The sequence below is a fragment of the Symphalangus syndactylus genome, chromosome 24 (assembly GCF_028878055.3).
Source record: "Symphalangus syndactylus isolate Jambi chromosome 24, NHGRI_mSymSyn1-v2.1_pri, whole genome shotgun sequence".
In the NCBI taxonomy this organism is placed as follows: domain Eukaryota; kingdom Metazoa; phylum Chordata; class Mammalia; order Primates; family Hylobatidae; genus Symphalangus; species Symphalangus syndactylus.
Window position 1 is genome coordinate 23,523,270 of NC_072446.2, and position 23,095 is coordinate 23,546,364.

At 41.8% G+C, this 23,095-nt stretch overlaps 1 protein-coding gene across 3 annotated transcripts in view; it reads right to left on the reverse strand.

The window, feature by feature from the left end:
- ARFGEF2 (ADP ribosylation factor guanine nucleotide exchange factor 2) overlaps window positions 1-23,095 on the reverse strand; it is a 116,706-nt gene that overhangs the window by 18,200 nt on the left and 75,411 nt on the right. For all 3 annotated transcript variants that reach the window (XM_055265516.2, XM_055265515.2, XM_063633308.1), the window contains 10 exons: window positions 20,982-21,022; window positions 20,710-20,879; window positions 13,691-13,842; window positions 8,543-8,715; window positions 6,894-7,054; window positions 5,302-5,432; window positions 5,036-5,165; window positions 2,577-2,712; window positions 1,585-1,723; window positions 1,422-1,476 (listed from right to left, as the gene is read on the reverse strand). In XM_055265516.2, coding sequence (XP_055121491.1) covers window positions 1,422-1,476; window positions 1,585-1,723; window positions 2,577-2,712; window positions 5,036-5,165; window positions 5,302-5,432; window positions 6,894-7,054; window positions 8,543-8,715; window positions 13,691-13,842; window positions 20,710-20,879; window positions 20,982-21,022 — 1,288 coding nt within the window. The remainder of the gene's footprint in view (window positions 1-1,421; window positions 1,477-1,584; window positions 1,724-2,576; window positions 2,713-5,035; window positions 5,166-5,301; window positions 5,433-6,893; window positions 7,055-8,542; window positions 8,716-13,690; window positions 13,843-20,709; window positions 20,880-20,981; window positions 21,023-23,095) is intronic.

Here is a 23,095-nt window from a genome sequence, read left to right on the forward strand (position 1 = left end):
TCCTATTTTCCTATTCCAACCCAGAGGACATTTCTCTACATATTAGGATTTAACAATAAGTGTGACAAATTTTTTATGCAATCAAGTTCAAAGATAAATTACTAGTGCAGTAACTAGTTTTTTAAAAAGTTGACAGCAGGCCAGGCACGGTGGCTCATGCCTGTAATCCCAGCACTTTGGGAGGCAGAGGAAGGTGGATCACCTGAGTTCAGGAGTTCAAGACCAGCCTGGTAAACATGGCTAAACCCCATCTCTGCTAAAAATACAAAAATTAGCTGGGCGTGGTGGCGGGCACTTGTAATCCCAGCTACTTGGCGGGAGGCTGAGGCATGAGAATCGCTTGAACCCAGGAGGTGGAGGTTGCAGTGAGCCGAGATCGCACTGCTGCACTCCAGCCTGGGGACAGAGTGAGACTCTGTCTTGAGAAAAATAAAATAAAATAAAAAATAAAAAAATTTAACAGCAGAAGACAGTTGCTGTATCCCAAATGCTTTTTAAAATCTAATGGTCTTAGAGTCACTTAGGAATAAAAGTTAATTCAACTCCTCTCTGTAAACCAAAGTATTTAAAAGTGAGATTTGAATTAGAACTTCTTTATGTGGACTCATACAAAAAGTAAGAACTACCACTTCTTTGGTGAAGAGGAAAGCACTATTAATTTAGGAGGGCAACAAACAAGCACAGTTACACCAAAACACTATTTACAATGTTGAAAGCCTAGAACTAGCCTGAGAGTCCGATAAGGGAGAAGTAAAGAAATTATAGGCCGGGCGCGGTGGCTCACGCTTGTAATCCCAGCACTTTGGGAGGCCGAGGCGGGCGGATCACGAGGTCAGGAGATCGAGACCACGGTGAAACCCCGTCTCTACTAAAAATATAAAAAATTAGCCGGGCGTGGTGGCGGGCGCCTGTAGTCCCAGCTACTCGGAGAGGCTGAGGCAGGAGAATGGCGTGAACCCGGGAGGCGGAGCTTGCAGTGAGCCGAGATTGCGCCACTGCACTCCAGCCTGGGCGACAGAGCGAGACTCCGTCTCAAAAAAAAAAAAAAAAAAAGAAATTATAATACCATGCAGCCACTGAAAAGGCTGCTATCAAAGAATCGTTTAAAATATGGAAAAATGCTCACATGTTGTTATATGCTAACTGATCCCTCATTTCAAATATGGCTGGCTTTCCTAGGCATGCACGGTCACACAAAGCGGCAGCTAGAAATGTAAACTGTGCTTTTTACTTGGCGAGATTACTTATTTGCTTAATGCTTTTCTGGACTTTCTAAAAAATATATTATGAACATATTTTATTTTTAGATCTTATAATTTTACTCACTTCCCATAAAAAAAAGTACAAATTATACAGGCTTACTGATCTTTTACTAAGATAGAAGAAAGAAAAGACAACCAAAGAAAAACCCCAAATCCTACCAAATGCTTTTCTGATGAATCTTCCTCCATTCCTACAGGTCTCCATGTCAGCAAACTTAAGAAAAAAATAGAGAAAAAAAATAATCAATGTGAAAGGCAATCAGGAGCTGTAAGACATCCACTGAACACAGAGATAAACAGGAACAACTGCAGGAACACTTACACATGTGGGATGGTTGTTTTGAAAATATCCAACATACAGTTGCAGGTTTCATCCCAGACTTCAGGACTGAATTTCTCTCCATTAGATATTACTAAGTTTTCTAAGCAATTTGTACCTGATCGTGCCAACTGTTCATTATCTGTAAAATAAAGCAGTATCTATCATTAAACTTCTACTGCTATTTTGATGCCAACCAGGTCTCAAATACTGTACACTGTGAGTTGGAGACAGCAACTGGTGAGTTTCTAGGCTTTTAACTAATGAAGCCATGCTACAGACAGTATTAAAATTTTTATTAAAAATTTTTTGAAGAGTTAAAATTGTTTATCATAGTTTTATTTGCTAAAGAAGAAAGGTCAACATTTTGCTACTTTAAGTGGCTCATGTATGAAAAATGGTAATAGAAGAGAGAAAATATTAGACCAGGTTTTCAAAAATTTAGTCACTCATACACTACATTTCCAATTTTTGCCACCTGAACAATATCAAATGTTTTGTCATTTATTTTAAAATTAAGTCACTTTTTCAAAAATGTAACTAAATTTCTTGCCCTAAGCCAAAATTATCTATGGAATCCAGGTCTAATGTGCTAGCTGGGTATTTTTCCTGACAAACTCTAAAATAAACACACAACTACTCAAATGAAAAATGTCTCTTGATGAAGCTGTTGACCTTGACTGAAACAATACATTTTAAAAACATTTTACTAGAGAACATTTCAAACATATACAAAAGTAAAAAGAACAGTATAATACATGAAGGTACATCTTGTAGAATGCAAAAATAACTATAGCCCATCTTTAAGAAATGCTTTATGAACTGACTTGGGCGGGGGGGACTGTTTTTATATTGTAATTAAAACGTATACATTTCACCAACTAAATTGTATATTGTACTCCTTGGCACTACATCCACGCTTTTAAGTATTGAAAAAACTAACCTCTCATTAAGGATTATTTAAGAAAAATGAAGCCTAGAGGCTTAAAGAGTACCTTGTTTGACACACCACTGCAATTGTGCAAATACATCAGAAAGAAGAACTTCATTCAAAGCTTCATAAAACTGGGTAAAAACATCACAAATAGCATAAAGTGCGTGATTGCAGGTTGTTGTCATCCACTCAGATTTCTGGGAAAACAAAAAGATGACACTTAAAAGCTATTCTCCCTGCAGTGAGATGCGCACTCTTGTACACTCCTGGCAAAAACTGTTGTAGAAAGCAATTTGGTGATATGTATCAAGAATACGTCTTAAAAATGTTAATGCATTCATATGTACAGAGGATATATAGAGGGATATTTATAAAATTATGGTAATGATGCCAAAAGTGGAAGCCAGAAGTGGAATAAAAAAATAAATAAAAAACGGATAGATTTGGTTACTTAAAAGCTAAATTTTCCAAAATGAAAAGGAAATAAAAATAATAAAGTGGGCAAATCATCTGCAACTCATGTAAGCATATGCTACATTATTTATATATTTAAAAATGCATAAATCAATAGGAGAAAGATGAATAATCCAGCAGATGAGCTAAGAGTAATTCATAAAAGAAGAATTCATAAAAGGCAATTCTTAAGAACGATCAATCCTATGAGAGAAAATACGCCACCTCACTAGCAGTTTGAAACTTTTTCAATGTGATACATTTGGCTTATCAAATTAGCAATGACTAAAACAAATTAGAATGAGAAGACCTGGAATGAATATGGAGAAACAGGAACTCTCATGCATTGTTGACAGAAGTGTAGATGGTTACAGAGATATTTGCAGGTCAGCTTAGTGGTACATATCAAAAGGCTTAGTAATATGCAGGCCCCAAACCTGGTAGTTGGGCCACTTGTCTTTAAAGAAGAAAACACCACCACAAGTACAAGTGTAGCTGCAAAAAATGTTCATTTCAGTGCTGTCCGGAAAAACTGGAAGCAACCTAAATGTTTGTAAGCTGTGGAACATCCACAACTAGAACTATTTTGTAGCCATTATTAAAACAACATTGTAGAAGAAAGGCTGGGTGTGGTGGCTCACACCTGTAATCCCTGCACTTTGGAGGCTGAGGCGGGTGGATCACTTGAGGTCAGGAGTTTGAGACCAGCCTGGCCAACATGGTGAGATCCTGTCTCTACTTAAATTACAAAAATTAGCTGGGCATGGTGGCATGAGCCTGTAGTTCCAGCTACTTGGGAGGCTGAAGCAGGAGAATTGCTTAACCCAGGAGACAGAGGTTGCAGTAAGCCGAGATCGCACCACTGCACTCCAGCCTGGGCAACAGAGCAAGACTCTGTCTCAAAAAAACGAAACAAAACAAAGGAACAAACAAAACATTCTAGAAGAAAAGTTATGGCTAAGGAAAAATACTCATGTATTAAGTTTAAGAAGTAGTTTATATACGTGTGTTGGAATTCTATTTTCATAGAAGAAAAAAGTGGATCACAAATGCATGTGTGGGTGGACACACAGATGAAAGCAACACTTGAAGGTCTTAATAGTGGCTGCCTATGAAAAACTGCAACTGTGAGTGTTTAAATTCTTCTTTGTTTTTGTCTGTGTTCTGTAGTTCTATTTGTTTTATAATGAGGAAAAACATACTTAAATTTAAAAAGATTGGAAAACTCTATCTATACTATGACCTCAACCGTATTTATTTATTTATTTAAGAGATAGGGTCTCACTATGTTGCCTAGGCTGGTCTCAAACTCTTGGCCTCAAGTAATCCTCCCACCTCACCTTCCCAAAATGCTGGGATTACAGGCATGAGCCATTGTGCCTGGCCTCTGAATCATATTTAAACCATGTAGAAGACTGAGAAAAATTTGCAAAAACATTAACTCTAATTTTGGATGGTAAAAGGAAGAATTTTTTGTGTTTGCCTAATATTCCATATTAAGCATATGTCACTTTTATGTTGGGGTGAGGAAAGGAATGGTGTTCCCCAAAGAAATAAAAAGATTACTTTTCCATCTAAAAATCTTGAGCCTAGAATACCCTTTCACTATCCCTGTACCTCTAAGGGACAAATAAAAACACCTACAGGCATCAAACATCCTTTTTAAAAAAAGGCTTAATATTCAACATCATCTCCAAATGCAACTTCATTAAAAACCCTTAAGGGACCAGAGACATTCCACTTTCTGACTGCTCAGAGGTTGATATGAACGAAACAACTACAATGACCAGTCAGGAGCCCTGCTGAACTGGAAAGTGCAATGCCTGAGGGCCAAGCAGCAGACCACAGAGATGTATTTCCTCTCATTCCTCTGAACATGGGGAGAGTCACTCAGGACTAGCTGATACGGTAGGAGAGTATCAGAAAGGTGTTTCCATTTTTAAAACCTTAAGTTGCTCAGTATTTAAGAACTCTGGGTAGACGATGATGCAGCCCCCAGAGGCAAATACAGGCCAGAAAGGCTTTCCTCTCCATCATACCTAGGGCAGTGCTGTAGTTATCACCTACCTCTGACTGTTGCTCAGGGAGTTTCATATTGTCAAAAATCCGAAACACGATTCTGAACAGGTCCTGCCACCAGTGCTTTTCAAAGGTGTGGCCATAGCTCTTCATGATCTCAAACATGACCGTGAGTCCCCTGGAGGAAACAAAGTCAGGCACAGAAGAGAGAACGGTGGAGAAGAGAACAACAGAGAAGACAGTGGGGTCAGGTGAGCAAGTGACTGAGCTTCATTTCAGTGATGTAAGGGGCCACTGCACGGGAACATGGTTACCTTGTTCGTACATCTAACTTGCATCTATTAATGATGCAGGAGAGTTCGAATAAGATGGGGAACCAGCCTCGGACCCAGACTCTGTCACCAGGAGCTACATTCATGTCATCACTTGTGTATTCTTGTAGCACCTATGATGAAAATCACATCTCAGGTGTAAACTAAGCATGCAAAAGGAAGGAACTGAAAGGGAACTATATGCAGATTAAAGCCCCACACATTTTTCTCTCCCAAAAATCTCCATTCAGCAAGGGCACAGTGGGAACAGACTACACAAAGACATTATCTGTCCCAAAGGGCATATGAGCAGTTTCCCAGTACAAACCTATGGACCTCTGCAGGTTTTAGAACAAGTTGAAAGGGGGCAGATCACAAGAGTCCTGGGGGTGGGGGGTGTTATACTAAGAAGAGCTTAACAGTCAAATGGTATTGACAAAATATCCAGGATGATTCATTATCTTAGGTCTTTCTGGAATGTTACTGTCATACATATTACTTAAAATAATACCAGCAGCTACTACTGACTGAGTGCTTGCTACGGGCCAGGCACTGTTAAAGTTCTTTTCATGGATTAACAATTCTCACAAGGATTCCAAGTGGCAGGTAGAAACAATGGTCCTGGGTTATGGATGAACTAACTGAGGCATCAAGAGCTTCAGTAAGCTGCTCAAGGTCATATAGCTTGGACCTGGCAGTCTTTCTACAGTCTGCATGTATAGCCCTACTCTCTGCCTTATTTCTGGGATTTTGACCCCTCTGCTCTGTAACCACTCTTGAAGTGGTACTGAAATTTCTTTAGCAACTCTGGTTATCTAATGTTAGGCAATTTCTCTCTGTGCTTCAGTTAACTCTCCTGTACAATGGGATATAATTACATCTCATAGGTCTGACATGGGGACTAAATGAATCAACATACAGAAAATACCTAGAATGGTGCCCAACAAGTACTAAGTGCTCAATCAACATTGGCTCTCATTATCATCACATCTTAGTGAGCTGTTGTAAGAGATGAGACATATCACCTTACAGGTTTATAGCTCTTTCTGTAAAGGAAACTAAAGTAGAGATCTACACAGGACATCATAGTTTAGATGGACTTGTTTTCACCCTATTTCAGTGTTTTGGGACTCTGTCATTTAAACCAAACAGGCCTCTTTAGAAAGATGAGACACATCAAAAAAACCCCCCATCATTTTCAGGAGAAAACAAAAGGTGATTTTTAAATATGATTTCTCAGGCACATTACAAAGACATAATGCCATTTCCTAAAAGGGAGGTTTGTTTTCTTTCAAATAGAAAGGTCTAGCTTCTTGAGCTTTGCCAAAATACAAAAGCTAAAATACAACTAACTTCTACAAAAACAATTTGTAGAATACCATAGGTTCAGTATGAATAAAATACAGAATTTCATATATACCAAATAATGAAAAGGCCTAACTCCCTGTCATGGCAGCATTTTGAAATAAACACCTAATTTAGGGCAAACACACATTTCTAAAAGTAGCTGGAAAGCTCTTTGTTAGGAGCAAGAATTTCTGCTCCATGACCTTTTCCCTTCACTGCCCATCTGAGTAAGGTGGGGAAAAACGAACCCGAGGCCTCTCAGAGACGTATTTGCCACAGAAGCGGATGAGCCGAATCGCTTCCATGCTCGTGTCAGGGAAAGCGGCATTGCAGGCGAACTCTGATAAGCACTTCACAGCATCCTGAAAGGAATCGATGGCTGCAGGAAAATGGTGCTGGAAAATAGTTGCTGGGGGAACACAAGGCACATTTTTCATAAGACCAGGATTTAGAAATGGGGATGAAAAAATGCACGTGCATGCACACACACACACACACACATATATCAGAGATAATTAACTGTGAAAATCTAAGAAAAGCATGTCAGTATCTTTGGAAGACAGTTTTTCTTACTAGATTACTCAGGAATGAATGCATTGGGTACAGCTTGGGCTAGACAGTCTTCCTGAGCTCAAGCAATGATGTAAAGGCCCAAATATCAATTCATTCATTTATTGAATGCCAACTATGTGCAAAGATGACTCGATGCCTAAAAATTTCCATAGAGATGAAGTAAACATCTTGTTACATGCTCGCAGGCAGAACCCAGGACTCCTGGTCAGTCCAGAGGAGGGGGACACTGCACTAACTCTGGGCTGGACTGCCCGAGTGCAAGTCTTGGTTCCACTACATCCAAACTGTGTGTCCTCAGGCAAGTTGTTGTATTTATTTTTCTGTGCCTCAATTTCCTCTTTAGTAACATGGGGGAAATAATGAGATAGTCTGTTCTCATTATTCCTGATAGTTACATTCTATAAAGTTGCCATAAACACTGAATTCAAGAATACTGAACCATGGCTCTTACGGAAAATATGGAGATAAGGAGCTAGATTCCTGCAAGTCTCTGGTCAGAACATTTTCATCAGCTGATCAAGACATGAAAAGACACCTTATCTAATAGATATTGTTGATTCATTAACACTGAACTCACAGCCAATATAGCACTGTAACTCATGCCTGAAGGAAGCTCATCTAATACACATATTTTTTCCATAAGACACATCACAGCCTTTCTGCACGTAGAACACTATCCAGCATTCAGCACTATGCTTGGGGGGCATTTTAAACAGTGAAATCACCAACAAAAAGCACAAAAATGTAAAAAAAACATGGCACTCGATAGGCCACATTAAGCACACTTGTTTATGTCATGACAGCTCAAACAAGAAGGCAGGGTGCCACCTTCTTCCACTACAACTGGGAACGTGCACCTTGGGTGACTCAAGTTTTTGCTGTTCTGTGCATGCACATGTTGGCAAATGACCACAAAAACACCATGAGTACTGGTTGTGGAGTTGTTAATGTATATACATTTTAGTGAGTATGCACACAGAATCCACCAATAATAAGAATTGACTGTAATTCTTTCATAGTCATTAGAGTGGCCGTGGGATTGATTTGACTTTCAAATTTCATCTGGCTTGAAATAACATTCACGTTTATCTGCTGGACCCAAACTGACTGATAACAGGAAAGGCCATTTAGAGAAGGCAAGGAGAAAGTCAAAACAGAGTTAAGATCAAGATTAATACTCATCAAGTGCTTACAACACGGCCTGGTACATTACTACATCACAGCAGAGCCAAGGTAGGGAAGCCCCTGTAGGTAGTAAAATAGCAAGTGAACCCTTCTAGACTTGCAGGTGGGACATTAGTAGGGAGGGAACAGAGCCACTTACTGACAATGTGGCAAGTGGTCTGGAAGGCCAGCTCCACAATGTTCCCATCATGATCAGAGGCTGCCTGGTGGAACACGGCAAAGATGTTCTTCCAACCTGAGCGGATGTTGGCCGCCTGGGAGTTCACCATCTGGGCAATGCAGCGGATCGCCATGTCCCGGATGGTGGGAGACCTGAGGAAAGAATGGGATGGCGTCTGTACTTTGGAGAATGGGAAGAGAAATGAACACAGCTCATCCCTTAGAAGCAGCACTTAAACATTTCTTATAGCACACAGCAATCCACATTTGGGCTCTGCCCCGTTTCCTCTCACTTCCATTCCAAATCTAGCATGCTGCATAGAGCTACAACCACCATCCTGCAGTCACGAAACAATGAACTCAAGGTTGAAAAGCTGACCCTCTGAATGGAAGAACAAAAGGAAAAAGCTTGGGTCTCAAATAGTCCCTAGCCAGGCCATGGAACCAAAGTTGAATGCTTGCCTCTGACTTCTTTCTTGTTATGAAAACAATAAATAGCCTTGCGGTTTAAGTCACTGCTGGTCAGTTTTTCTGGCCAAAAACATTTCAAATAATATAATTCTGCCACCTAGAGATAATCATTACTAAATTCTTGTGTGTATCTTCTTAGATTTTTGGGTAGGAATATACCTATGTGATAAACACATATATGTGGATTGGAGTATACATATATAATTTAAGGTGCAATGTTTACCTAAATTATTATAAAGTAAAACTTGAAGATAGAGAAAATGGCTGATTTTCTGGAACAGCTGCAATTGTCTCTCAACCTGTTAAGACATACAATTATGGAGGAACCTTATTATCTCACAAATAGCAAGAAGGAAAGCTATATAAGCCTATTGCTTCAATAGTACTATCTTTAAAAGTCAGTACAGTGGCCTTGGGATTGCAGGTTTGACTTCCAGTTTTTTTTTTTTTTTGAAACAAGGTCTTGCTCTGTTGCCCAGGCTGGAATGCAGTAGAGCGACCTCGACTCATTGCAACCTCTGCCTCCCAGGCTCATGACTTTCAAATTTTATCTGGCTTAGAATGACATTCATGTTTGTCTTCCAGGCTCACACTAACCAATAATAGGAAAGGCCATTTAGAGAAGGCAAGGAGAAAATCAAAACAGTTAAAATTTAGCTGAAAGTTCACAAAGTAAACATGTCATCTGCAGATAACAAAGGACTGACTACACAATATAAGTAACTTCCAACATATAATAAAAATGAATTCATGGTTGTCTCCCCATGGAGAATAAAGCAACTTTTTGACGAAACTATATTTATTATAATGTTTTTTGCCTTATTGTTAAAAGAAAGATATGATGATAGTAAAAGTTTTAGAAAATACAGAAAAAAGTATGATAAAAAAAAATTTGCCTGGGCATGGTGGTTCACACCTGTAATCCCAGCACTTCAGGAGGCCGAAGCAGGTGGATCACTTGAGGTCAGGAGTTCAGGACCAGCCTGGCCAACATGGTGAAACCCCGTCTCTACTAAAAATACAAAAATTAGCTGGGCATAGTGATGCACGCCTGTAATTCCAGCTACTTGGGAGGCTGAGGGAGGAAAATAGTTTGAACCTGGGAGGCAGAGATTGTAGTGAGCCGAGATTGCACCACTGTATTCCAGCCTGGGCGACAGGGCAAGACATCTCAAAAAAAAAAAAAAATCCTTTACATGATATATGGTATTTCATATGGTGAGATACACGTTTCACTATCTCTATTATATTGTCTGTCCAATTCTACAACCTGTCCTTTTCTCTAAAGTATTAGTCATTTACCACATTATAAACATTGTGAACTTTTTTTTTTTTTTTTTTGAGATGGAGTTTCTCTTGTCGTTCAGGCTGGAGTGCAGTGGTGCGATCTTGGCTCACTGCAACCTCCACCTCCCAGGTTCAAGTGATTCTCCTGCCTCAGCCTCCTGAGTAGCTGGGACTACAGGCATGCACCACCACGCCCGGCTAATTTTTGTATTTTTAGTAGAGACGGGGTTTCAGCATGTTGGCCAGGCTGGTCTCGAATTCCTGACTTCAGGTGATCCGCCTGCCTCGACCTCCCAAAGTGCTGGGATTACAGGCGTGAGCTACCACACCCAGCCAAACATTGTGAACATTTTTAACAGCAAAACAATATCCCATGTTGTGCCTGTACCAACATTTACTTTAACACTTGTTTATTTAGATAGTTTGTTTTTTTCTAGAAAACTATTTTCTGTGACTTATAATACTTTACTATATTTCACATTAACTGCTTTGGAGAATTACAGAAGTGTGGAATTACTGAGTCAAAGGGGCATAAAAATATCAGGATTCTTGACACTTATCACTAAAATACTTTTGGAAATGTTACAGTAAGTTACAGTTCCACCTACAGTATCTGAGAGTGCCTGGAAACATGTGATTCTAAACTCACTCTGCCCCTTTTCAAATGGGAATAGGACAGGCAGGGAAGGCCTGGAGTCAGATGAGGGCTTCCGTGCAATTAGGCTTGCACACGTGGCTTGGCCATGTGAGGACTCAGTCTCCTCAGGCACTCTCAATGGTGTTCCTAAAGGTAGGAAAATACTTTTGCGTATTTGCTAATGTAAAGGGTGATGCCAGACTCTGGGTTTAATTTTGGTTCTCTTAAAATGAGCAATAAAGCAGACATACAGACACTAGGAGAAAGAGAGACACGTCAAGGAAACTTTTCTGGTACCCTTTTATTCACTACCCTAACAGCCTGCTCTGGCATCCAGCTTGGGAGCTTCCATTTTCTTTAAAGAAAAAAAAAAAGACCAGGTGGGGTGGCTCACACCTGTAATCCCAGCACTTTGGGAGGCCGAGGCAGGTGGATCACTTGAGGTCAGGGGTTTGAGACCAGCCTGACCAGCATGGTGAAACCCCATGGCTACTAAAAATACAAAATTAGCTGGACATGGTGGTGCGTGCCTGTAACCCCAGCTACTTGGGAGGCTGAGGCAGAATTGTTTGAACCAAAGAGGCAAAGGTTGCAGTAAGCTGAGATCGCACCATTGAACTCCAGTCTGGGCAAAAAGAGCAAAACTCCGTCTCAAAAAAAAAAAAAAAAAAAAAGATCCACGCTGATCTGAAATACACTTTTTAAGGGAGTAGCAGACAAGAGGAATTAGGACCAAAAGTCATCCTTGACATCTCTTCCTTTATGCTCCATGGCCAATTCATCAGCACATGGTGTAAGATTCCCTTTCCAAATGTGCACAGAATCTAATCCATCACTGCCACTGCTCCCACCTTGGTCCAAACCTGGACAACTACAATGGCCTCCTACCTCATCCTACTGCTCCTCATTTTCCATGGATAAATGCAGGGTGATCCTTTAAAATATGTCAGATCATTTCACTTCTCTGCTTAAAATCCTCCAATGGCAGGCCGCGCACAGTAGCTCGTGCCTGTAATCCCAGCACTTTGGGAGGCCCAGGAGGGCAGATCATGAGGTCAGGAGAGACTCCGTCAAAAAAAAAAAAAAAAAAAATACCTCCAACGGCTTCCATCTTTCACAGAGAGCAAGCCAAAGTGCTGACAATGGCCGACAGCTCCTATGTGAGCTAGGCACCCTGCTACCACTGGGAGGGACTTCACATTCTACTACCTGCCTTGTTCTCTCCATTCAAGCCACACTGGCCTCCTTACCTATGCCAAGCACTACCTGCTACGGGCCTTTTGCTTTTGCTCTTCCCCATTCGTAATTCTCATGCCAAGGCAGCATATGGCCACTCTCAGTTTATTCCTGACTTCCTTCAGGCCTTTTCCTAAGGGTGCCCTTACCAAACACGTGTTAGATGGCTGCCCTGGATAAAACAGTGCTTCCATCCCTATCCCCTTACCTTGATATATATAATGTCCTTCAGAGCACATTACCACCACTGGTATTTATTTGTTTTTCTATTGGAATTAAAGAGATTTGTTTTTAAATTTTATTATGGAAAGTTTAAAACACAGAGAAAAGTAGAGTAATATGTAATGAACTCCTGTATGCCCATCACACCCAGGTGCAACTATTTAAGGCTGAATGAAAACAGGGATTTGATTTTATTTCATTTTTATTTATTTTTTTTGAGACAACATTTCACTCTTGTTGCCCAGGCTGGAGTGCAATGGCGTGATCTTGGCTCACTGCAACCTCCACCTCCTGGGTTCAAGCGATTCTCCTGCCTCAGTCTCCTGAGTAGCTGGGATTACAGGCGCCCACCACCACACCCGGCTAACTTTTGTAGTTTTAGTAGAGACGGGGTTTCACCATGTTGGCCAGGCTGGTCTCGAACTCCTGCTCAGGTGATCCACCTGCCTCGGCCTCCCAAAGTGCTGGGATTACAGGCGTGAGCCACCACGCCTGGCCAAAAACAGGGATTTTAAAATGTCTTCTTTATAGTACCTAGCAGATGGCAGGTCTCAATAAGTCCAGGCCAAGTGAATAAATGAACAGTATGGCTGCTTCAAGGGCCCGGTATCCTGACCTCTTTTATGACCTCCCTGCGGGAGAAGTGCTGGGTCACATAATTCTTATCCTGGTTTGAGGATGCTTCTGCAGTGGCTCTTTCTTTAATCTCCCTCAGCACCAGCCCCAAAAGGGGTTCGTGACATATTTCTTTTTTTTTTTTTTTGAGACGGAGTCTCACTCTTTCGCCCAGGCTGGAGTGCAGTGGCTCGATCTTGGCTCACCGCAAGCTCTGCCTCCTGAGCTCACGCCATTCTCCTGCCTCAGCCTCCCGAGTAGCTGGGACTACAGGCGCCTGCCACCATGCCCGGCTAATTTTTTGTATTTTCAGTAGAGACGGGGTTTCACCGTGTTAGCCAGGATGGTCTCGATTTCCTGACCTCGTGATCCACCCGCCTCGGCCTCCTAAAGTGTTGGGATTACAGGCGTGAGCCACTGTGCCCAGCTGGTTCATGACATATTTCTACAAGTTGCAGGGTGACATCTGTCCTCCTAGGAAAGGCTACACATAGATTTTAGTGAGATTTATTTAAGGAAAATCAATGTGAATCACAGTCTATTCATTCTATTTGTTTCCACTGACAAGGGAGGAAAAAAATCATGTGGTTAGTGTTAGGAGGGCTTCTGGGAGCCCCAACGGGGAATCTGACCAAGCGTCTTCCAGAGCAAAACACATACCTGTTTTTCTTCATTATATGCTCAAAGGGCCTCAGAAAATCTTTCTGGAAACGGAAGTTGGCTAATTCACCCTTCTCAAGAAACTTCATGGAGAGTTGCCTTAATGAGTCAACAGCAAAGATAGCCACATCTTCATTAGGGTTGCAGCCAACCTGAGCAAGAACAGGAACTGATGTGAAACAGGTATAGTGTAATAATGACCGATGTGGGTCTCTCAACAGCAAAGATGGACAGCCTACCTTCAAAACAAACATTCAAGGAAAACACACCTAAGGAGAAAAGAAGATGCTATTTCTTGGCTATGATCTGTCCAATTTTATTTTAAGTGTAACAATGAAATCAGTATTGCATAGTTAATTAAATATGTATTTAAAATGTGCTACTTTTTGCTTTTGTTAATTTCATTTTATTATTATTATTATTATTATTATTATTATTATTTTCTAAGATGGAGTCTGGCTCTGTCGCCCAGACTGGAGTGCAGTGGTGTGATCTCGGCTCACTGCAACCTCCACCTCCCCGGTTCAAGCAATCCTCCTGCCTCAACCTCCCAAGTAGCTGGGATTACAGGTGCCCGCCACCATGACCGGCTAATTTTTGTATTTTTAGTAGAGATTTAGTAGGGATTTCACCATGTTGGCCAAGCTGGTCTCGAACTCCTGACCTCAGGTGATCCACCTGCCTCGGCCTCCCAAAGTGCTGGAATTACAGGGTGAGCCACCGCGCCCAATCTATTTTTTTCTTTTGCTATTAAACTTGCAACTATACTCAATTTTTCAAATTGTAAAATATACATAACATAAAATCTACCATCTTAACCATTTTAAGTGAACAGTTCAGTAGTATATATTCATACTATTGTGAAGCCAATCAGAACTCTTCTTTTCTTTTCTTGTTTCTTTTAAGACAAAGTCTAACTCTGTTGCCCAGGCTGGAGTGCAGTGGCACCATCTCGGCTCACTGCAACCTCCGCCTCTTGGGTTTAAGCGATTCTCCTGCCTCAGCCTCCCAAGTAGCTGGGATTACAGGCACCTGCCACCCCGTCCAGCTACTTTTTTTTGTATTTTTAGAAGAGACAGGGTTTCACCATGTTGGCCAGGCTGGTCTCGAACTCCTGAACTTGAGCGATCAGGCCGCCTCAATCAAAATGCTGGGATTACAGGAGTAAGCCACCAGCCCGGCAGAGAACTCTTTTCATCTTGAAAAAATGAAACTCTATACCCATTAAACAACATCTCCCAAGGTGCTATTTAATTTTCTCCAAATATATACATATGAAGGGTCAAAAGCCTTTACAGTCTACGGAAAGCCTTTTCACACTTTCCCAATGTCTGTCATCTAAAGCAAATGACTATAAAATAAATATCATCAACCTCCAAAAATTCTGCAAAATTATTGAGGCTTTTCAATTTCCTTAAAAATTGTACTTGTCTATGGTTTGCCTACTTTTAGGAACTGGAGTTATGGGTAAATATTTGGCTGGTGCTTTTCAGACTTTTCTCTCAAGGAGAATCTCTAAAAACAGCAAGAGAATGTTTCCGATGTGGGGATATCTTGCAGAGGCCTGCTCCAAGTGAGCCATTTCATTGATATGTGGTCTGACCTGATAATATTTTATTTTATTTTATTTTTTGAGACGGAGTATTGCTCTGTTGCTCAGGCTGGAGTGCAATGGTGTGGTCTCAGCTCACTGCAATCTCCACCTCCCCAGTTCAAGCAATTCTCCTGCCTCAACCTCCTGAGTAGCTGGGATTACAGGTGCCCGCCACCAAGCTCGGCTAATTTTTGTATTTTTAGTAGAGACAGGGTTTCACCACGTTGGCCAGGCTGGTCTCAAACTCCTGACTGCAGGTGATCCATCCGCCTCAGCCTCCCAAAGTGCTGGGATTACAGGCATGAGTCACTGTGCCCAGCCAATGTTTTATTTTTAACAAATAGAATGCAGCAATATCATTTGTAATAATGAAAAATTGGGGCTGGGTGTGGTGGCTCACACTTGTAATCCCAGTACTTTGGGAGGCTGAGGCAGGAGGATCACCTGAGGCCAGGAATTCAAGACCAACCTGGCCAACATGGTGAAACTCTGTCTCTACTAAAAATACAAAAATTAGCTGTGTGTGGTTACGTATGCCTGTGGTCCCAGCTACTGGGGAGGCTGAGGCAGGAGAATTGCCTGAACCTGGGAGGTAGAGGTTGCAGTGAGCCAAAATGGTGCCACTGCACTCCAGCCTGGGTGACAGAGCAAGATCCGTCTCAAAAAAAAAAAAAAAAAGTTAAAAAAATAAAAATTGGGCCAAGCGTGGTGGCTTACGCCTGTAATCCCAGCACTTTGGGAGGCTGAGGCGGGCAGATCATCTGAGGTCTGGTATTCAAGACCAGCCTAGCCAATGTGGTGAAACTGTGTCTCTACTAAAAATACAAAAAATTAGCCAGGCATGGTGGTGGGTGCCTGTAATCCCAGCTACTTGGGAGGCTGAGGCAGGAGAATTGCTTGAACCTGGCAGGCAGAGGTTGCAGTGAGCCTACATTTTGCCACTTCACTCCAGCCTGGGCAATGAGAGCGAAATGCTATCTCAAAAATAAATAAATAAATAAATAAATAAATAAATAAATAAATAAATAAATAAAGTCAGCCTTGAAAAGGATGGAAATTCTGATATATGCTACAACATAGATGAACCTTGAAGACATTACCATGCTGAATGAAATAAGGCAGTCACAAAAGGACAAACGCAGCATGATTCCACTTATATGAGGTACTCATAGTAGTCAAGTTCCTAGAGACACAGAGTAGAATGGTGGTGGCCTGTGGTCAGGAGGGTGAAAGTGGGAGTTACTGTTTAATGGGTAGGCAGTTTTAGTTTGGGGTCCTTGAGATCTGTTGCCCAACAATGTGAGTGTACCTAACACTACTGAACTGCACGCTTAAAATTGTTAAGATGTTTTTTTTTTTTATCTTATTTTATTTATTTTATTTTTGAGACAGAGCTTTGCTCGTCACCCAGACTGGTATGCAATGGCACAATCTCTGCTCACTGCAGCCTCCACCCCCCGGGGTTCAAGATAGTCTCCTGCCTCAGCCTCCCGTGTAGCTGGGATTACAGGCATCCACTACCACGCCCTGCTAATTTTTGTATTTGGCTAATTTTGTATTTGTTGGCCAGGTTAGTCTCGAACTCCTGACCTCAGATGATCTGCCTGCCTCAGCCTCCCAAAGTGCTGGGATTACAGGAGTGAGCTACTGTGCCCGGCCTGTTATGTATATTTTATTTCAATTTCTTAAAAGAGAACAAATCTACATATGCTAACATGGTTAAATCTTTATGATTCCTTGCTAAGTGGAAGAAACAAGTTACAAAATGCTATGTATAGTATTTTTTTAAAAAAAGCGAAACAAACCAAGACAATATTATCCGTAATATTTCTATGAGTACATACATATGCACATGAATACAAAAATGTCTGGAAAGATATACAACAAACTAGTAAGAATAATTAGCTTTGGGGAGGGCCAGATGTGTGGGGGAGGGTGGCCAAAGATGTTTTAGCTGTAATTTTTGTTTAAAGGGGAGCATGTTAATGTAATTAGAGACTAACAAAAAGAATATTCCCTTCTTAAATATCCAGGTAAAACAGATGTTCCAAGCATACACACCATGCTTAGTGTGAAGCTTTGCTCACCCAGGACACAGGGCTGGTGCCCCTAGTTTAAGAGAATCATGTGACTGTGCGAACAACTCTGCCAGCACCCTGAGGGCTAAGTTACAGCTGTATTGAGCCATCTCTATTTCTTCAAATCTGCAAGATTCTTAAGTGCCCCAGTTCACAAGGGGAAGAACATCTTTCCAAGGTGGTGGAAAAAGTTAAGAGTTCCAAAATGCGGGCCGGGCGTGGTGGTTCATGCCTATAATCTCAACACTTTCGGAGGCTGAGGCGAGTAGATCACCTGAGGTCAGGAGTTCCAGACCAGCCTGGCCAACATGGTGAAACCCTGTTTTTACTAAAAATACAAAAATTAGCTGGGTGTGGTGATGCATGTGTGTAGTCCCAGGAGAATCGCTTGAACCTGGAAGGCAGAGGTTGCAATGAGAGGAAATCAAGCTACTGCCGTCCAGCCTGGCAACAATGCGAAACTCTCTCAAAAAAAAAAAAAAAAAAAAAAAAAAAAAAAAAAAAAAAAAAGGAGTTCCTGAGTTTTCCATGACCTGGTGCTTAACAGCACTGATTAAATAGACATCTGTAATGAAGTTGATGACAATTAAATGTCTGGTTCCCACCTGCCACCCTATGTCCCAACCTTGCCTGTAAGTGGTCCACACATACTGAGAATTGGCACACACAGATTCTTCACAACAGAATCACAGGTGGGAAGAGTAACTTGAGCAAACTGATGTTCCCCTCCCAAAACAGAAGTCCCAACGAACACAAAATGCAGACTTTAAAGAGTTGGGAAAACGTTTACCAAACTTTTAGCTAGTCATTTCTGAGAAAACAAAGGATTCCACAGTTGCTAGCCAAATGATCTTGTGGAATAAATGAGCAGCGTTTGTTCTGGCTTAGCTGTCACATGCTTGGACAAGAATACAAGGTACAGTAATGGCAATGATTCACATTTTCTTTCTCAAGCAAATTCACATCAATTATTTCAACTGGTCCAATTAGGAATTTGTTTACTCAGAATAGTGGGTAAGATGGTGCTGAGTAAGTTATTTAAAGTGATACCATCCACTCAACAAATAGTTCCCCTGGGTCATCCACAGGCTCCTGTGCCTCTCAAGGCCACCTCCAAAGAGGGACCTTCCCTGACCATGTTTTCTCAATAACCCTGATATATGACATGCTTGATCCTTTCCCATCAGTTATTTTATCATAAAATGACGGGGAGCTCCATGCAGGCAGGGGTCTCATCTGTACACTCCCCAGCATGAAGCACTCAGATTATTTTGTAAAACAGTGTGCTGTGAGGTGCCTTAATTTGAGCTGATGGAAAAACAAGGAACTTTGATTAGCTGATGTACCAAGTTAGAAGCAAGCCTACATTTGACAATGCTTCATTTCAGGGGAGTGGTGGAGTAGACTAGCACCTGTCTACAAGAGGTGATGGGGTGCCCATCTCTTCCCTAGTTACATCATATTGCTAACTTTAAATTGGCTGTGGCAGGGTGTTTACACACAGAAACTGGCAGATGCTACAAATCATTTACCAGCACCCCATTGATTATTCTATACCCCAATGGTAGACTAGTTTTTAAGATTTTCCTCTATTCAATGTATAGAATTTCTGGATTTTTTTTTACTAACACTATTTTTAAGCATTAGTATTATAACTCTTCACCACCAGGCTTGAGAAAATTTTCTTGAGATCATGAAATGTGTTTTGGTAGGAAGCTATTATTATGTTTCCCTTAAGAGGCAAATGACATCACAGATACATACATACATACATTTCTTTTTTTTTTCTTTTTTTCTTTTTTTTTTTTTTTGAGACGGAGTCTCACTCTGTCGCCCAGGCTGGAGGGCAGTGGCGTGATCTCAGCTCACTGCAAGCTCTGCCTCCTGGGTTCACGCCATTCTTCTGCCTCAGCCTCCTGAGTAGCTGGGACTACAGGCGCCCGCCACCACACCGGGCTAAATTTTTGTATTTTTAGTAGAGACGGGGTTTCACCGTGTTAGCCAGGACGGTCTCGATCTCCTGACCTTGTGATCCGTCCGCCTCAGCCTCCCAAAGTGCTGGGATTACAGGCGTGAGCCACTATGCCCGGCTACATACATTTCTTTTGATTGCTTTGTTCCCAGTTTTTTCACCGTGATAAAACACATATCTGACATTTTATTTATTCAACATGTGTGCATATGTCTGTATGTATATAATAAAACTTCTGGTAACGAGCAAGAAGGAAGAAGTTCAGTCTGGTTTATTCCCAACAGTTGTCAGTTTTAGAACCCAGATGGGTCTTTGGCTTGTTTCTGATTTAAAAACAATTATTAATTTTTTTTTTGAGACGGAGTCTTGCTCTGTTGCCCAGGCTGGGGTGCAGTGGTGCGATCTCGACTCACTGCAACCTCCCCCTCCAGGTTCAAGTGATTCTCCTGCCTCAATCTCCCTAGTAGCTGGGATTACAGGGGCACACCACCACGCCCGGCTAATTTTTTTGTATTTTTAGTGGTGACGGGGTTTCGCTATGTTGGCCAGGCTGGTCTCGAACTCCTGACCTTGTGATCTGCCCATCTTGGCCTCTCAAAGTGCTGGGATTACAGGCGTGAACCACTGCGCCCGGCCCAAATATTAATTTTTTCTTTTTTTTTTTTTGAGACAGAGTCTCGCTCTGTCGCCCGGGCTGGAGTGCAGTGGCGCAATCTCGGCTCACTGCAAGCTCCGCCTCCCGGGTTCACGCCATTCTCCTGCCTCAGCCTCCGAGTAGCTGGGACTACAGGCGCCCGCCACCGCGCCCGGCTAATTTTTTGTATTTTTTAGTAGAGACGGGGTTTCACCGTGGTCTCGATCTCCTGACCTCGTGATCCGCCCGCCTCGGCCTCCCAAAGTGCTGGGATTACAAGCGTGAGCCACCGCGCCCGGCCTAATTTTTTCAATAAAAGTTTCAGAAGAATGGTGGTGATAGGTGCCAGAATACAAGAAGCAGTGACACTGAAGAGTAAAACTACCTGGAACGTAACTTAACATTAGGTCATTTAAAAGGCCTTTCTGGATTTCATTTCACAATGCTTCCAAGCATCAGCGTATTTGTCTAGTGGCTGTAATAATCTTTGTGGTCTTAGCCTACATCCTGCATGTGGGATATTAAAGTATTTTCAATACCACTGGATTTTTAATTCATTCTACATGAATGCTACCAATATATAAGTATGATATTACTCCTATCAAGCTGTCCTTGACTGCACAGGGAAAATGAATTAGAGGCATCTAAAAAACAGGGCAAATTATTTATCACTTTTTTTGAATTCAGTTGCCTACTTTTTTTTTTTTTTAATAGGAATGGTTTTTAAATTTGAAGAGTTACCTTATTGAAGTGATCTCCAATCACATGCCATATTCGAGACCACTGTAGTCGGATCCGATTCATGTTGTAGTATGATATCTCCACAATCTTCTGCAAGCTGAACATGCGAGGATGGTGGGGGGAAGCCAGTTCATCCATGGACACAGCACACAGCCAGCGGACAAAGTCAACTACAGGCCAGACCCAACAACACACGCAAAGCCTCGTTAGGAACAGTCAGACGGTCACAGCATGAGGCTTCTGCAGTTTTCACAGGTAAGTCAAATACATACCTATTGCATTTCCATCCAGTCTGGTAGATCCAGTAAAAATTCTAGGAAGATAATTCCAGACAAAATAAACATTAGACCGGGTGCTGTGGCTCACACCTGTAATCTTAGCACTTTGGGAGGCCGAGGAGTGTGTATCACTTGAGGTCAGGAGTTCAAAACCAGCCTGGCCAACATGGTGAAACCTTGTCTCTAATAAAAAATACAAAAAATTAGCCGGGCGTGGTGACAGACGCCTGTAATCCCAGCTACTTGGGAGGCTGAAGCAGAAGAATCGCTTGAACTCGGGAGGCGGAGTTTGCATTAAGCCAAGATTGCGCCACTGCACTCCAGCCTGGGCAACACAGACAGACTCTGTCTCAAAAAGATAAAAAATAAATAAAAAATAAACATTACATTTGGTAGCCTGAGGGCAATTCTGCTACTGTCTTAGTACTGGGCATAAAAGCCAGATGATCTCTGGTCACACAGGTTTTTTCTTTTTAATTAGATTTGGAAGCTGAAGTTTCTCAAACTCTCAGACAAGGTAGAGAGGAAACGTCAGGTCTGACACTTCCACCGAAATAAATGATGTGGTATTACAAGTACAAAACGGTTCAAGGAAAGTGAACTGAGTTGAAAGCAGAAAAACCTATAGTGAGCAGAAGAGAAAGTGACACATCAAAAGACGGGGGAGCCCAGGCACAGTGGCTCATGCCTGCAATCCCAGCACTCTGAAAGGCTAAGGCAGGTGGATCACTTGAGATCAAGAGTTCGAGACCAGCCTGGCCAACACGGTGAAACCGTCTCTACTAAAAATACAAAAATTAGCCGGGCGTGGTGGTGCATGCCTGTAGTCCCAGCTACTCGGGCGGCTGAGGCAGCAGAATCACTTGAACCTGGGAGGCAGAGGTTACAGTGAGCCAAGATCGCATCACTGCACTCCAGACTGGGTGATAGAGCGAGACTGTCTCAATCAATCAATCAATCAATACATAAGATATAGTACAAGAAATGACCAGAAGTAAAATGATATACTAGAAAATATCTATTTAGCACAAAGAAGGCAGTAATAATGGAAGAAGATGGGAACACAAAAGACATGACATTATATGTACTTAACAACAGAGGCAACATACATGAGTTGAAAAAGGATAGAATTAAAGGGAAAGATGTTAGTATAAGGAAACCACGTGGTTAATAGAATATAATGAATATTAAAATAATAAAATAAAAAGGGAAAGATAGACAATGGAACAATGTCCAGAACAGGCAAATCTGTAGATCAGTGGTTACAGTGACTAAGGAATGGGGGAAGGAAAGAAAAGGAAATTGAGAGTGATTGCTAATAAGTATGAAGCTTCTTTATGGGAAATATCTCTCCCGGATTTTTAGGTCAAGTTTTGAGTAAAGAGAAATAATGGAAAAGTTTTGAGGGGAGGAAAAAAAAAAGGAAACTGTCAACTCAGCCAACTCTCATTCATGGGTAGGCTTTTTTTTTTTTTTTTTTTAGACGGAGTCTCGTTCTGTTGCTAGGCTGGAGTGCAATGGCGCAATCTCGGCCCACTACAACCTCTGCCTCCTGGGTTCAAGATATTCCCCTGCCTCAGCCTCCCGAGTAGCTGGGATTACAGGCATGTGCCACCATGCCCGGCTAATTTCATTTTTTTTTGTATTTTAGTAGAGACATGGTTTCACCCTGTTGGCCGGGATGGTCTTGATTTCCTGACCTTGTGATCTACCTGCCTCCCAAAGTGCTGGGATTACAGGCATGAGCATGCGTAGGCGTTTTTTTTTTTTTTTTTTTGGGATGGAGTCTCACTGTCGCGTAGGCTAGAGTGCAGTGGCACGATCTCAGCTCACTGCAAGCTCCGCCTCCCGGGTTCAGGCCATTCTCCTGCCTCAGCCTCCAGAGTAGCTGGGACTACAGGCGCCCGCCACCACGCCTGGCTAATTTTTTGTATTTTTTAGTAGAGACGGGGTTTCACTGTGTTAGCCAGGATGGTCTCAATTTCCTGATCTTGTGATCTGCCCGCCTCGGCCTCCCAAAGTGCTGGGATTACAGGCGTGAGCATGGGTAGGCTTTTAATCCTAAACTCTTCTTGTGATTTTTTAAAAAATAATTTCTACTAAGGAAA